Here is a 17,077-nt window from a genome sequence, read left to right as displayed (position 1 = left end):
TCCCGAAGCACCATCCCCTTCACCAAAATGACTGTGCATACCCTTATGGAGGCTTTCAGAGAGCTGCTAGGGACTGGGGAGGGCAGTAATAAGCAAAAAATGAGCCTTTTTGCCCCCGCCAGCCCCCAGCAGCACTCTATAAGCCTCCATAAGGCTATGCATGCACTTTTTTTGACAAAAAACGGGCCTGTTTTCGCGAGAACAGGTCATTTTTTGCTCATTTTTGCCCCCCCACCCCGCTCCAGGAGCATTCTGCAAGCCCACCCACCCCCCAAGGCTATTCATGCCTTTTTAAATGGGGGGGGCATTTTTGCAAAAAATGGATCATTTTGGGGAGGTTTGCAGTGCAAAAACTTTTTTTTCCTTTTGGAAAGCTCTTTAACTGATAGATGAGAATTACATTGATCAAGTGCTGTGCCAGCAGAAAACAAAGTCTAAGGTGCTGCAGATTGTCAGCAATTTCCTTCTCCAGCACATGGATAAATGCATCTGGAAACATCTACCTACCTACCTACTCTCTCTCCCTCCCTCCCTATTGTATTTCTCTGTCTCTCTGTCTCTCTATCCCTCTAGCTAGCTAGCTAGCTAGCTAGCTAGCTACCTACCTACCTATTCTCTCTCTCCTCCCCCTCTATCTACCTACCTACCTACCCTCTCTCTCTACATATCTACTGTATTTCTCTCTCTCTCTCTCTCTCTCTCTCTCTCCCTCTACCTACCAATCTACCTACTCTCTCTCCCTACCTATCTACTGTATTTCTCTCCCTCTCTCTCTGATTCCTTCTCTATCCCGCTACCTACCAACCTACCTACTCTCTCTCTCCCTACCTATCTATCTACTGTATTTCTCTCCCTCTCTCTCTATTTCTCTCTCTATCCCTTTATCTACCTACCTACCTAACTATTCTCTCTCTCCCCCTATCTACTGTATTTCTCTTTCTCTCCCTCTCTATCCCTCTACCTACCTACTTTTTTTAAATCTGCCTCTTCAAAACCTTGGTGCGTCTTATAGTCTGAAAAATACAGTAGCTTTGAATTGTGATACAGTTGCAAGTGTAATAAGCTTGACCTCCCACAAGTTCCATGAAGGGATCTGGTCATTCCCAGGGTTAGGCAAGTAACCTGGGGAAGATTCTTGTAACATACAGTAGCGGCCAAAATTGTGGAAACCTTTTGAGGAAAGTGTATTTTTGAGGTTGGTGACTAATAACACCACATTTTTTTGTAGTACCACCATAAAATTATATATCAATGGAGAGATAATTTAATCAAGAATGTTGCACAACATAGTTTGTTCAAGTATCTGTATCCTATGAAAAGTTAAAGCCAAATATAGCCAGCAATAAAACCCTGTTAATAGAAGCAAACATTCAATCTTGGTTTCACATTGTAACAGCAGCAGTACTAAAAGACTTGGTTCACTCAATGGGAAGAGGTTTTAAGGCTGTAATTCATGCTAAACGTTAGCCAACTAAGTATTAACTGACATGGTGATAATTTTTGTATATCTCATTTCACTTTTCTTCTTTATAACTGCTATTCTAATAGCAAATCCTTCATAAAAGTTATTGCATTACATTCTTGATTAAATTATCTTTCCATTGATATATCATTTTATGGTACTACTCCAGCATGGGGTTGAAATAGAAGACCTCCAAGGTCCCTTCCAGCCAATTATTCTAAGCTCTTATGAAAACGATCCTTACCTAAGACTTTGCTGACCAAAGGTGGCCTTTTGGATACAGGCAAGTAGACCCCCATGAAGTAGACTGGAATCCCAGAGAGTGCAATTCCAATGCCAATCAGAGAATTAACGGTGTCACTGTAGAGTGGCACAACCACTAAAAAAATTGAGCACATACAGAAGACGATGGGGAAAAACAGGCTCAGCTGGAAAACAGAAAATACAGCACTGAATAAGGAGGAGGAAGAGGATGAAGTCATGTTCCAATTCACATTTTTTTCCCATAGTCATCCGAGATAGTCCCCCGGTGTACAACAGTTCATGGTGCAACCACTTGAAGTTGCAATGGCACTGAAAAAAGTGGTCCTTGCATTTACAACCATTGAAACATCCCCGTAGTCATGGGATCAAACGTTTATGAAGGTTGCAGCTTCCCAAGGACATGTGATTGCCATTTGCAAGCTTCCTAGCCAGCTTCCAACAAAAAAGCCAATAGGGGAAGCCAGATTTTGCTTAATGATCACATGATTCACTTAACAACTGCAATGATCTACTTAACAACTGCACCCAAAAAGGTAATAAAATCAGTCCTGACTCACTTAACAATAATCTTGTTTAGGAATAGAAATTCTGGTCACAGGTTGTGGTTGTAAGTCAAGGACTAGCTGTTATGTCACCAGAAACTACCTTTCATCCACCCAGAAATTGTAAATAGATCCACAGAAAACACCAGGATGATCCGTAACACACCAAAGTACAGTGGAATCTTAGTACTCGACTGTTTAACAGATTAACAGAGATGGAAGGGACCTTGTAGATCATCTAGTCCAACCCCCCACCCAAGCAGGAGACCCTACACCATTTCTAACGGATGGAAGTTCAGTCTCTTCTTGAAAGCTTCCAATGATGAAGCTCCCACAACCTCCGAAGGCAATTTCTGTTCCATGGTTGATTGTTCTCACTGTCAGAAAATTCCTGCTTATTTCCAGGTTCAAGGAATCTCTCCTTGATCAGTCTCCATCCATTATTCGTCTGGCCTTGACCCCTTATTCTCTGTGGCAGCCCCTCAAATATTGGAAGACTGCTATCGTGTCTCCCCTGGTCCTTCTCTTTACTAGACTAGCCATGCCCAGTTCCTGTAAACGTTCATCATATGTTTTAGCCTCCAGTTCACTAATCATCCTAGTTGCTCTTCTCTGCACTCTTTCTAGAGTCTCAACATCTTTTTTATAGTGTGGATCCAGTATTCTAGGTGTGGTCTTACTGAGGCTTTATAGAGTGGTATTAGTATCTCGCTTGATCTTGATTGTATCCCTCTGTTAATACAATTTAGGATTGCATTGGTTTTTTTGGCTGCCATTCACACACTGCTGGCTCATATTTAACTGGTTGTCCACTAAGACTCCAAGACCCCTTTCATAGTTACTGCTATCAAGCCTGGTTTCACCCAGTCTGTATGTGTCCTTTTGGTTTTTCCTGTCTGCTTTGAACGTCATTGAATTTGGTACTCGACGCATTTGATTGCAGAAATTTTGTCCCGGTACTTGTTGTTTGGTACTCAATGCACAAGCTACAACTTGTTAGCGCCGGCTGCTTCGTGGCTCGCTGCCCTTTCCAGTTTGTTTGATACTCAACATTTTTGGTACTCGATGCATCTCTCAGAACCAATTAATGATGAGTATCGAAGTACCACTGTACCAATGATTGCTTGTATATAAATGATGGGTTTAATCTTATATACATTCCTACCTTTTTAAAAAAAGTTTTTTATTTTTGCTTTCAAATTCATTTTTAAATATACATTCTTATAATTGTTATTTAACATTTGTTAATTCATATCATTTTTCCGCCTGTATATTTACATTTTCATACTTTCTTATTTCCCCTCCCCCTGATTTAATAATGTGTATCATCTGAGTTATTTTTTGTGCTTTGTTTTTCTATTTGTATCTTTTTTCAAGCCAAGCATAAAATTGCCCCCATGTCCTGTAGTACACCGATTCCTCCTTGTCCTTTATTCTGAATGTCAACCTATTCATTTCTGCACAGTCTAATATCTTCTTTATTACCTCCCCTTCCGATGGGATTTTGTCCGCTTTCCAGTTTTGTGCAAATACAATTCTAGCTGCTGTTATTATTTGTACAATGAGATATGAGTCTTCTTTAGCATATTTCTCTGGTAGAATACAATATACATTCTGACCTTGAGTGGTCGATGCCGATCTGGTTGTTTCCAGCGGAGGTAGAGCTGTCCAGCAATGGACAACCCGACAAAGAACCAATAGCTGAAACTGAAGTAGTTAATAAGGAGAAAGACATCTTCCACAGTCAAGTAGATGAGGCTCATAGTACACTGTTAAAGAAGATAAGACAAAGGCATGAAAAATCCCAAGCACAGCATTTTCTGAATTCTATGGTATATAACAGCAACACTTTGACTAACTTACTCTCTTGGCAAGTTGGGTCACTTTGATGCTGAAATATCATCTGTACAGGTAGTCCTTGACTTATGACCACAATTGAGCCCAAAATGTCTGTTGTTCCGTGAGACATTTGTTAAATGAGCTTTGTCCCATTTTATGCCACAATGGTTAAGTGAGTCATTGCAGTTGATAAGTTAGTAAACGGGATTGTTAAGTGAATTTCATTTCCCCATTGGCTTTGCTTGCCAGATGGTTGCAAAAGGTAATCGCATCACACACACACACACACACACACACACACACACATACACACGGACACCGCAACGATCATATGTATGAACCAATCACCAAGCATTTGAATTTTGACCACAATTGTAGGGATGCTACAAAAACCGTAAGTGTGAAAAAGGGTTATAATTCACTTTTTTCAGTGCCGTTGTGACTTTGAACGGTCACTAAATGAACTGGTGTAAGTCAAGGACTATCTGTAATGGAGAAAATAACAGCAACAAGCCACTGGCGGGACACAATAATGATCTCCCCATCACGTTTCAGAAGGGTTAGGTTGAAAAACTTTGCAACGGCCTCTGCCATGCTTTCCCCAGGTTTAGAAAATCCCTACCAACTCTGTCCATTATCCACACAAAAGGGGTTCGATGACTGCAGAGAAAACAAGCTTTAGTAGTTTTCTGGGATCAAACTTTATTGCTTAAAAGTCTATGTCTCTTCTCAGTGGATAGATCTGCAGGGCAGAATGAGCATAACAGACTGAATTTTTTGTTCTTTTAACAACCTTGTAGTCCCATGCATCGGGATGGAGCCGGGGTGACTGAACAGAGCAGCAGCATTTACTGCCGGATGCCCTTCCTGAAGCCTATGAGGAGTTTGCAGCAGACAAGAACTCATTGCACCCAGAGATAAATATCTGCCACTGCCTAGGATCGAACTCACAGCCTCCTGATTGTGAAGTGAGATCTCTACCTGAACAATCACAGTAAATTGGCTTACATTGAAGAGAAGAGCTGGGACGGGTGTAAACCTTCCAATGTGGATCATGGATAAGAGGTCAGGCAGATGACCTTCCCGAGATCCTACAAAGAAGAGCCTGAATAAAAGAGAAAGCACACTTAATACCCCAGGCAGTATAAATCTAAGAACGTATATTACATTTGAGCCAAGGGAGTGATTAAGTAATCTTACAAACTTAATCACTCCCCTGGCTCAGCTGATAAAGGGAGAACTTGTGGCTTAGAGGTGAACACAATATGTAAGCAGCCAGGTTCGAATCCCAGTGAGGGTGTGGCTAGCTGATGAGAGCTAAATAGCTTGAAATAGATCTGTACTAGTCTCCCTTCATTTATTTATCAGCAAAAATGTAACACAAAATGATTTGCCGTGCAAGAGACGGCCTAGAAGGCTCCTGAAGTGGGTCTGAAAGGCAAAAGGGAAGCAGTATGCTCCCTCCCATATTTGGGTAGACCAGCTGCTCTGACAGAAGAAAAAAACCAGTGTGTGTGTATGAGATACATATATACTTTTGAGAGAGGGCATCAGAATTGCATTTTGTTTAATATATGCCAGTGTGTTTACAGAAAAAAAGTGGCAATAATGGTTATCTTATCTTGTAACTTATCTTATCTTAATCTTATTTCCCTTTTCATATAAACAGAAATGGTGCTTTCCTATAAACAGAAATCAAATTTTAAATTAAATCATCTCTTCAATAAGCTTAGACATAGAACATTCTTGTGGTTAGGGATACACAGCTTTTAAGTACGATAAAGCAAAATTAATTGCTGTTCTTTTACCTGGATGATGCTAAAATGGAGGCATTCAGCCCCCCAAAGCAGGACAAGGCGACAGCTATTGGAATGGTCCAGCTGAAAACCCCAAATACTTGGTCAGCAAACGTCTAACAAGATAGAAGAGAAAAGAGTGGGAAAATTAGAAGGCATTTAACATGCACTAGAACAGTGATTTCAAAATGTTAAAAGTTCAGGAAGTTCACAGCCAGTCTCTGCAGGTAAACAAATATCGAATGTTTCTCTTGTCTGGGTATGTCTGGCACTGAAGTTCAGCTGCGGTTAAACAACTTCAGAAGCGAATTTCAATCTGAATTTATTGTTGGGAACGCCTGATGCATAAAATCATTGCACCCATCCTGGGCAGATTAGATTGCTATACTATTCAACTTCCCTTTGTTCTTTAGCAATATTTTAAACTATCCATTTGCCCTCGAAACACACTAAGTTAAATAATATATAGAATAATTTTCTTTGCTTGGAGAGAGAGAGAGAACAGTTAATCTTTTTCAGATAGATTTACTCTCTTTTTACAACCCTGTCATGTAATCTCTTAAATCATGGTAGAGTCGGAGCGACTGGATGGAGCTGAGCCTTTACTGCCCGGATACCCTTCCTGATGCCATGTGAAGTTCATAGCAGATTTTATTATTATGCCCTAGGAGAGAAATACAATAGAACCTCTGGTCATAACCACAATGTGTTCCACAACTTTGGTCACAAACCAATTTGGTGATGACTCGAACCTAATTTTGGAAATTTGGCGCTTACCCCCAAAAAATGGTGTGGAAAGGGAAATCAGCCGCAAAAAACCCCCCATGTGATTTTTTTTTTGGTCGGAACCCGATTTGGTCAGAAGTGTTTGTGAACAGAGGTTCTACTGAATCTACCAGTAGGATCGAACTCTCCAGCTTCGGAGTGGGAGGTGAGCACCTTCATCCCTAGACTACCACACTATGATATACAGTACTCTGTATAATATATATAGATATAGACGATGATAGATAGATAGATAGATAGATAGATAGATAGATAGATAGATAGATAGACAGACAGATACATAGATACATAGATATACAGAGAGATTGATTGATTAGTGATAGATAGACATAAGATAGAGATAGAGAGATTAGTGATAGAGACAGATAGATATTAGATAGATAGATAGATAGATAGATAGATAGATAGATAGATAGGCAGACAGAGAGAGAGAGATTGATTGATTAGTGATAGATAGACATAAGATAGAGAGAGAGAGATTAATGATAGTTACAGATAGATATTAGATAGATAGAGATAGATAGATATACAGAGAGAGAGATTGATTAGTGATAGACGTAAGAGAGAAAGAGAGAGAGATTAGTGATAGAGACTGATAGATATAAGATAGATAGATAGATAGATAGATAGATAGATAGATAGATAGATAGATAGATAGATAGGTAGGTAGGTAGAAGATAGATAGATAGATAGATAGATAGATAGATAGATAGATAGACAGACAGAGATTAGCGACAGAGATAGAGACAGAAATATAGACAGTGACCAAGATAGACAGTGATAAATGTAGACAGATAGATATAAAATAGACAGACAGACAGAGATGAGCAATAGAAATAGAGATAGACAGTGATAGAGATATAGACAGACAGACAGACATATTATGCTTTCCTAATCCTCTTTCTTATTTTGTTCTATCTTTCTTAACCCTACTCAAAACATATCTTGAAAGTTTTCCCCATCATGATCAGCTGAAAAGTAGACTGTTCCCAGTCTCTCACAAATGCATGCCTTTACTATAGCAGCAGTATTTGGTATCTATGACTGCAGGTCTGATTTTTTTTATGTCTCTCCTAGACCTAACAGACTTTAAATTCCAATTTATGCAAATATATTGTCATCCCATGATTACCATCCAACGTATACACCTTATCCATAATGCAAAGACTAGCAAACTACACAAACAACTCATGCCCAATAACTTTGCTTTCTGCAATCTCCAGAACCCCCCAGAATTAGAAGAACTAAGAATTTTCCCTTAGAGATTTTGTAATTTTAGGTATTTGAGAGTAAGATTCGGGGTTTGCTGTGCAAAACACCAAAAATGAAGGTATATCAAAATTACCCTGTTCCCTGAAAATAAGACCTCCCCAGATAATAAGCCCAATCAGGCTTTTAAGTGCATGCGCTAAAGTAAGTCCTCCCCCTGAAAATAAGCCCTCCCTGAAAATATTGCAGCACAGCAGCAGCCATGAGGTGACCATGCTCACTGCCTCCTACACCTCAAAAATAATAGGACCTCCCCGAAAATAAGGCCAAGTGCTTATTTCGGGGGTCAAAAGAAAATAAGACCCTGTCTTATTTTGGGGAAAACACGGTAAGAAAAAGTAAATTGCAAACATCCATCTGATTATTGCCACATGAGAAAGAAGGTATGTCAAGAAAGAAAGCTAAAAGTGTCATGTCCCAATGTTGCACAGATGAAAGATCTGGTTTCCGGAACTTTGGAAAAAAGAGTAGTTCAACCACCCTTCAAAGGTGGAAATCACCCTTGCAGAGTGATTAATTTCACTTAATTTAGCTGGCACGCAAGGTGCAGTTATGGGGGGGAGGGACGCTGAAAAACTTAAAATGCTTACAGCATGGGGAGGATTGCCAAAGTTAATTGCCTTCAATTGCTTAAACCTGCTCACTCTTTAAAACAGAATAGAGCACAAATGATAAATGGGACTAACTGTAACTTTAGTATGTCAACAAACCTGGCAAAGTTTTGGCAAATAAACCTGCTTTTCACAGCAGGAGATAAGGACTCATAAGAGAAGAGAATGAGAATGAATTAGAATAAGAATAGAATTTAAAATAGAATAGAAACAGAACTGGAACAGAACACAGCAGAATTAGAAGATAGGATAGGATAGGATAGGATAGGATAGGATAGGATAGGATAGGATAGGATAGGATAGGATAGGATAGGATAGGATAGGATAGGATAGGATAGGATAATGGAATGAGAAGAGAAGAGAAGAGAAGAGAATGAGAATGAATTAGAATAAGAATAGAATTTAGAATAGAATAGAAATAGAACAGAAATAGAACTGGAACAGAACACAACAGAATTAGAATATAGAATAGAATAGAATAGAGTAGAATAGAATAGAGTAGAATAGAATGAGAATGAGAAAGAATAAGAATGAGAATGAGAAAGAATGAGAATGAGGAATGAATTAGAATAAGGAATGAATTAGAATAAGAATAGAATTTAGAATAGAATAGAAATAGAACAGAAATAGAACTGGAACAGAACACAACAGAATTAGAATATAGAATAGAATAGAATAGAGTAGAGTAGAATAGAATAGAATAGAGTAGAATAGAATGAGAATGAGAAAGAATAAGAATGAGAATGAGAAAGAATGAGAATGAGGAATGAATTAGAATAAGAATAGAATTTAGAATAGAATAGAAATAGAACAGAAATAGAACTGGAACAGAACACAACAGAATTAGAATATAGAATAGAATAGAATAGAATAGAATGAGAATGAGAAAGAATAAGAATGAGAATGAGAAAGAATGAGAATGAGGAATGAATTAGAATAAGAATAGAATTTAGAATAGAATAGAAATAGAACAGAAATAGAACTGGAACAGAATTAGAAGATAGAATAGAGTAGAATAGAATAATGGAATGAGAATAGAATAGAATTAGAATTCTTTATTGGCCAAATGTGATTAAATACACAAGGAATTTGTCTCTGGTCATAAGCGCTCAGTGTATATACAAACAACGAAGCAATATAATCATAAGATACCAATAGAAGAAGGTAGTAGGCAAACAGAAAAACAGAATGACAGAGTTGGAAAGGATCTTGGAGGTCATCTAGCCCAACCTCCTGTTTGGGCAGGACATCTACCTATACCCTATACCATTTCAGGCAACTGGCTATCCAGTCTCTTCTTAAAAGCCTCCAGTGTTGGAGCACAACTTCTTGAGGCAAGTCATTCCACTGATTCATTGTTGACAATGACAGGAAATTTCTCCTTAGTTTTAGGAAAGCTGAGAAGGATAATAGTAATTCAGTCCTACTACATTGGTAAATATCTGTTTGAAGTTACAATGGATCCTACAAATGGAATTTATAACCTGATTTCAAAATTCCCAAGGTCATCTCCCCCCCCCCACATGCTATCATGTGACTATTTGCAGCCATTTGTGGTCATGTGACCACGATTTATGATGTTTTTGTCAGAAATCAGCCTTTGGTGAGCAGGTTTCCAGCAAAACCCCAGCCTGTAGCAAGCAATGGGTTCACTTAACAACTGTGGGTTCGCTTCACTGCAGCATTCACTTAATGACTGCTGTAAAACAACAACAACACATAAAATCAGGTCTGGGTACATGCTTTAAAATCGTCACGGCTTACAACCATAATTGCTAGGCTCAATTCTAGTCAGAAGTCAAGAACTGCTGAAATCATTACATTCGCAGAACAAAGTTCAGAACTAGGAGCTGCCAAAGGGAGGAGATGAAGGCTACCATCCATGATCTAAACCTTTCTGAGCTCATGATAAACACCTGGCCATCTCTCCCACAGATGGTCCACCCACACAGTCTTTATTTTATTTTCTTCCCTGCAGATAGATGAATCACTGATTAACCCGTGAAGAATTCCTGGGTGCGGTAAATAATACGTTGGTGCCAATCACAGGCCTATCCGTTGGCAGTATGACAGATGGGTCTCCTTATCTGTAGGATCTGTGGTTAGAATGCAGTACTGCAGGCTACTTCTGCTGACTGCCGGCTGCTTGCAATCTGGCAGTTCGATTCTCAGCAGGCTCAAGCTTGACTCAGCCTCCCGTCCTTCCGAGGTGGGTAAAATGAGGACCCAGACTGTTGGAGGCAAGATGCTGACTGTAAACCACTTAGAGAGTGCTGTAATACACTGTGAAGCGGTATATAATTGTAAGTGCTATTACCCTTCCTTCCTTCTTTCTTTCCTTCCTTCCTGTTAGAATGCAGTATTGCAGACTAATTCTGCCAACTGCCAGTAGTTCAATTCTGACTGGCTCAAAGTTGATTCCATCCTTTTGAGGTGGGTAAAATGAAGACCAAGATTGTTGGGGGCGATAGGCTGACTCTGTAAACTGCTTAGAGAGGGCTGTAAAACACTGTAAAGCAGTATATAAGTCCAAGTGCTATTGCTATTCACATTTTCATGGTGGTGATTAGAGGCTAAACCCTAGGATGAACGGTTGCAGGAACTGGGAATGTCTAGTCTAATGAAGAGAAGGACTAAGGGGTCTTCCAGTATATATATGTTAATTCTTCTTAAATTCTATTTCGGGGTTTTACTGGCTTCTCTACTTGTTTCTTTCCTCCATCCACCTATACCATTTTTCCCATATCTAATAATATTCTGTCTCTTCTTTTCCTTGAATTTTTTTTTGTTAATTTGTCCATTTTGGCACAGTCCATAATCTTTCTTAATATTTCATCTTCACATCAATTTATTTTTCCATTTCTGAGTGAAGGCAATCCTCGCCACCATAATTATGTGTAGAATTAAATACTGAATCTCTTTTTTATATTTCGTTGTCATTATTCCTAGTAAAAATACTTCTGGTTTCCAATCAATTTTGACTCCTGTTACTGATTCTAGCCAATTTTTAATCTTTTTCCAATACTTTTTGGCTTCCTTACACGTCCACCATAGTGATAATATGTTCCATGTGCTATTTCACATTGCCAACATTTTGGTGAAATATTTGCTGAGATTTTTGCTAACCTTGCTGGTACAAGGTGCCATCTGAAAAAAAAATTTATACTGATTTTCCTTGTATGCAACCGATAATGTCATTTTTAAATTTGTCCCCCCAAATTTTTCCCATTTATCTAATTCAATATTGTAGCCAAAGTTCTGTGCCCATTTTACCATTTGTTCCTTCACAATTTCTTCTTCCATTTTATACTTAAGAAGAAATTTATATATTCTTCCTATCTTATTGAAATACAAATTCTAATTTTTGACTTTTACCAAAGCCTCTCTGCTCTTGACCAGAAGAAAAAAATGGGGCACTCAAAATAGAAATGAATACGTCTCAGTACATTAATACCTCAACTGGAATTTAAAGGTGTAGCTCAGAGGAAGCCACGACATTAAGAAACAGATTAAACAGAACTGTTATTGCAGAATCTTACATGTATTAATATATCACAACTACAGGCTTGCCTAGTGAAGCAAACTTACATGATTAAGCAATTGTTTATCAGATTGTAACTTATACACTGAAATTGCTTGGCTTATTTGTTTCTGCTCTAAGCTTGGGTAAGGTTTCTCAGCCAAATAAACACAATGTAAACAAGTGGAATCTTGCTCATCTCATTTCCAGTTTCAGCTTGTAATTTAACAGCACAATAAAAATAATCTTTATTTACATATTTTTGAACAGACAAAAACAAGCCGGCTTCTACAGAGTTTTATCTTTAAAAACAGAAGAAATTCAGAAGTCAAAATAAGAACAGGAAAAGGATAGTCCACTGGTGGAATGAGTGCCCTGTATGTCAGAAATGGCTATGATGGCAAACCTGTGGCACACGAAGCCATGTCGCCCGGCACACATGGCCTTGCCTGTATGTCTTCCGGGTTTCTGGCACGCATTCGGACACGACAATCAGCTGTCCTTTGTGCACGCAGCAGTGCTGAAACCTGATTGTCAGATGTGCATGTGTTCCAGAACTCAGAAGTTTGGCTTTTCTGGACCGTGGCCCCGACAAGCGCCCAAGTGACATTTCCGCATGACCTTTATGGCACTCGGTGCCGAAAAGGTTCACCATCACCGGTGTAGGGTCTCGTGCTTGGGCTAGATGACCTACAAGGTCCCTTCTAACTCTGTTAATGTGTGAGTGTGAAAAATAATGCAGCCAAAGTAGAAAATGAGACATTGCAGTTTATTCTAAAGATCCTCACTAAATTTCTCTTGAACTGTCTCCAGCTTTTAACAAGCGTGTGCGATACCCTTGTTTTACAGGTAGTCCTTGCTTTACAACGGTAACTCAGCTGGGAATTGCCGTTGTAAATCATTTCGGTCCTTAAGTGGCTGTAAAGGTCACCCAGTTGCCAAGCACCCAAATGCAATCACATCTCTCTCTCTCTCTCTCCCTCCCTCCCTCCCTTTCTCTCTCTCTCTCTCTCTGTGGGTGTGTGTGTACCCAAGCAAATGTCAGCCATCAGAATTTCAAAATTGGGTCATGTCCCCTTTTGGCATTCAACATCACTTTAAAATGGTTGCTAAGTGAAGTCTACCTGTAATTGTTATTATGTACTGCTTTACTTTGTGCTCAATCATGGGGTCAGGCTAGAAGACCTCCAGGGTCCTTTCTAGCCCCATGAGTCCAAGAGGAAACATGAAATGTTCATTTTTCTCCGTACAAGCGCCCAATCTCAATCATGGGGTCAGGCTAGAAGACCTCCAGGGTCCTTTCTAGCCCCATGAGTCCAAGAGGAAACATGAAATGTTCGTTTTTCTCCGTACAAGCGCCCAACAACAACAAACCCACAGAGATAACTTCCAAACTGCTAAAGGCAGAAATATTCCTCATTTCACTGCAATTTTAGTCACATTTTAACCTCCTCGCATAGCTAAGCTACCCTGAGGTGTTAGGAAAGTTAGGACCAGTTCACCAGCCTCTCCAGCGGAATCACCTGTGGGGAGGATAACATCCAAAGTACATTAATTGCATTTCCCTCCTTTTGAAATCAAAATGGCTTTATATTAAAATCACAGCTAAGGATAACTGAGGATTTAATCCAATCAATCTTCATTTAGTTTAGTACAAATTTCAACTCAGCCTCCTGATTAACATCAAATCCAGAGGAAATGCAATTTTGCCGATTAGTCACCAGGTACATGAAGCTCCAACAATATTTCTAAACCTGAACGGCTGCCAATCACTTGGGGATAAAAGGCCTAACTCGGCTTTCTCTTTTCTTTCAAGCGGAAAAGTTAAACAGTTATCGAGCTATTAAGAACTGGGAGGAAAAATAGAAATGAGGTCATTGCAACCATGTAAGTCTAAGTGCTATACTCCAATACGGAAATTTTTCAGGCAGAAGCAGGGACTCGAGAGCCCAATCTAACAATAAATAAATAAGATAAAATAGTAAGGCCAGACTTACCACGGCAACAGCATCACTAGAAAGGATAGCATTAATATCAAGCACTGTATAGTAAGCTATATTGGTCAAGATGTAGATAATCGTCACGATCGGCATAGAAATCGCAATAGCGAGAGGCAAATTCCTGGTCAAATCAAACGAAAAGAAAATACTTCAGTATGAGTCACCTTATTTTCCCCTGACAATCACCTGTTTGAAACCTGGAATATCGTCTGTTCATATTTGCAGTGATAAATGCATGAAAACACATTAGGTTTTTCAAAAAAGTGCTTTATTTACATTATCCTGGTACCCCATCTGTTCCAGAGATTGTAAATGTGTACTGATTACAGGACACCAGAGACTCACATGATGGGAGGATCAGATCAGAAACTCACATTCTATTATTATTATTATTATTATTATTATTATTATTATTATTATTATTATTATTCAATTGTATCACAGCGGCCAGTTGTTTCGCCGGATTTGGCATTGGTTACTAGTCGGGCCCCACCCAGGGGCCTAGGACGTCGTAACGTATTTTCGTAATATGCGTGCAGTTCCAAGCAGTGCGGCCTTTTGCATTTGACTGATGGTGATTTTGTCAATTTTTAACTGTTTTAAATGTAATTCCAGTGCTTTTGGAATAGCACCCAGTGTGCCAATTACCACTGGAATTATCACTGCTGGTTTGTGCCATAGTCGTTGAATTTCGATTTTTAAGTCCTGGTATCTTGTGATTTTTTTATGTTCCTTCTCGGCGACCCTGCTATCACCTGGTATTGCAATATCTATGATTGTGACCTTATTTTTCTCAACCAGTGTGATGTCTGGTGTATTATGTGCCAGTATTTTGTCGGCTTGTATACGGAAATCCCACAAGATCTTGACCATCTGATTTTCGGTGACTTTTTCAGGCTGATGTTCCCACCAGTTTGTTGCTGTTTTAATATTATAATTTTTGCACAAATTCCAATGGATCATTTGTGCTACTGAATTGTGCCGCAATTTATAATCAGTCTGCGTGATTTTTTTACAGCAGCTGAGTATGTGATCAACAGTTTCATCAGCTTCTTTGCAAAGTCTGCATTTGGCATCACCAGAGGATTTTTCGATTTTGGCCTTAATGGCATTTGTGCGGATAGCTTGTTCTTGCGCAGCCAGGATTAGTGACTCTGTTTCTTTCTTTAATGTACCTGTTGTTAACCATAACCAAGTTTGTTCACTGTCCACTTTATCTTTTATTTTTTCCAGAAATTGGCCATGCAGTGCTTTGTTCTGCCAACTCTCCATTCTTGCTTTTATCACATCTTTTCTGTATTCTTGTTTCGTCTGTTGGGCCTTCAGTAGATTTTTGTTCTTTACTTCGATTAATAGATGTTCTTGACTTTCTTTTAAATAATCAGCCAGTCCATGTTTTTCTTCTTCAACTGTTTGCTTCACTTGTAATAATCCTCTGCCACCTGATTTTTGGGGCAGGTACAGTCTATCAGTATCACCACGTGGATGTAAACTGTAGTGCATTGTCATTAGTTTCCTGGTTTTTCGGTCCAAAAGGTCCAAATCAGTTTGTGTCCAGTTAACTATACCAGCTGTGTATCTTATAACTGGTATTGCCCAGGTATTTATGGCCTTGATTGTATTTCCACCATTCAATTTAGATTTCAAAATTTTCCTAACTCTGTTGGTGTACTCTCGCCTGACAATAGTTTTTACTTCTCCATGCTTGATGTTATCCAACTGCAGAATGCCTAAGTATTTGTAGGCTTCATTTTCTTTGCATTTAATTAATTGGCCATTGGGCATTTCAATTCCCTCACACGCAGTGATTTTGCCCCTTTTTATGGATACAGTGGCGCATTTTTCCATGCCAAACTGCATTGAAATATCGGTGCTGAATACTCGGACTGTGTTTGTCAATGATTGGATTTCTATTTCTGACTTTCCATAGAGTTTCAAATCATCCATATATAGTAAATGTGAAATTTTTTCAGCTTCTTTGGCTGTTTGGTAGCCTAATTTCATTTTTTTAAAGATTACTGATAGTGGGATCATTGCAATGATGAAGAGAAGAGGTGAAAGTGAATCACCCTGGAAAATTCCTCGCTTGATATTAACCATTCCGTAGATCTCATTCCCTACTGCCAACTCAGTTCTCCATTGTTTCATCGCCTTTTCAGTAAAGGATGTAATATTTTTGCTAATGCCAGTTGTTTCTAAGCATTTTATGATCCAACTATGTGGCAGTGAGTCAAATGCCTTTTTGTAATCAATCCAGACCATATTCAAGTTCGTTTTTCTGTTCTTACAATTTTCTAATATCATTTTATCAATTAGAAGCTGATCTTTTGTGCCCCTGCTCCTTCTTTTGTTGCCTTTTTGCTCTACTGGCAAGATGTTGTTTGTTTCCAAATAATCCATCATGTTATCTGCAATAATGCCTGTGAGTAATTTGAAGGTTGTTGGCAAGCATGTTATTGGTCTGTAGTTTTCAGGTGTTGTTCCTTTAGTTGCATCTTTCTGAATCAAGTATGTTTTTCCAGTTGTCAACCATTCATCAATTTGGCCCTTTTGTAAAATTTCATTCAGTTGCCTGGCCAATATTGCATGTAAACTGGTCAGATATTTGAGCCAGAAACCATGTAATTGGTCCTTCCCAGGTGATGTCCAATTCTTTACCTTTTAAACTCGATTTTTGACCATCTCAGTTGTTATTTCTAATGCTTGCACTTGTTTGTTGCCAATGCTTTTCTCAAAGTCATGTATCCACTTTGCTTCCTTGTTGTAGTCCTTTGCATTTTCCCACAATTCTTTCCAGAATTCAACTGTGGCCTGTTTTTTCTGGTTTTTCACTTTTGGTGTCACCATTCACATTAAGACTTTGATAAAAACGCCATTGGTCTGATCGAAATTGCTGATTTTGTTTATATTGGATGATTCGTGCCTCATATCTTTCAATTTTTCTAGCTGTTGCTGTTATCTGCTGTTTTACAATCTGTACAGCTTCAT

The 17,077-nt window shown here is 38.9% G+C and overlaps 1 protein-coding gene across 3 annotated transcripts in view; it reads right to left on the bottom strand.

The window, feature by feature from the left end:
• Positions 1-17,077, bottom strand: part of SLC7A6 (solute carrier family 7 member 6) — a 62,385-nt gene that overhangs the window by 2,744 nt on the left and 42,564 nt on the right. For all 3 annotated transcript variants that reach the window (XM_032230410.1, XM_032230409.1, XM_032230411.1), the window contains exons 6-10: positions 14,087-14,210; positions 5,916-6,019; positions 5,116-5,212; positions 3,888-4,037; positions 1,707-1,890 (exon numbers count right to left, since the gene is read on the bottom strand). In XM_032230410.1, the coding sequence (XP_032086301.1) occupies positions 1,707-1,890; positions 3,888-4,037; positions 5,116-5,212; positions 5,916-6,019; positions 14,087-14,210 (659 nt within the window). The remainder of the gene's footprint in view (positions 1-1,706; positions 1,891-3,887; positions 4,038-5,115; positions 5,213-5,915; positions 6,020-14,086; positions 14,211-17,077) is intronic.

The sequence above is a fragment of the Thamnophis elegans genome, chromosome 14 (assembly GCF_009769535.1).
Source record: "Thamnophis elegans isolate rThaEle1 chromosome 14, rThaEle1.pri, whole genome shotgun sequence".
In the NCBI taxonomy this organism is placed as follows: domain Eukaryota; kingdom Metazoa; phylum Chordata; class Lepidosauria; order Squamata; family Colubridae; genus Thamnophis; species Thamnophis elegans.
The sequence above is the reverse complement of the archived record's forward strand: the minus strand, read 5'-3'. Positions and strand labels throughout refer to the sequence as shown.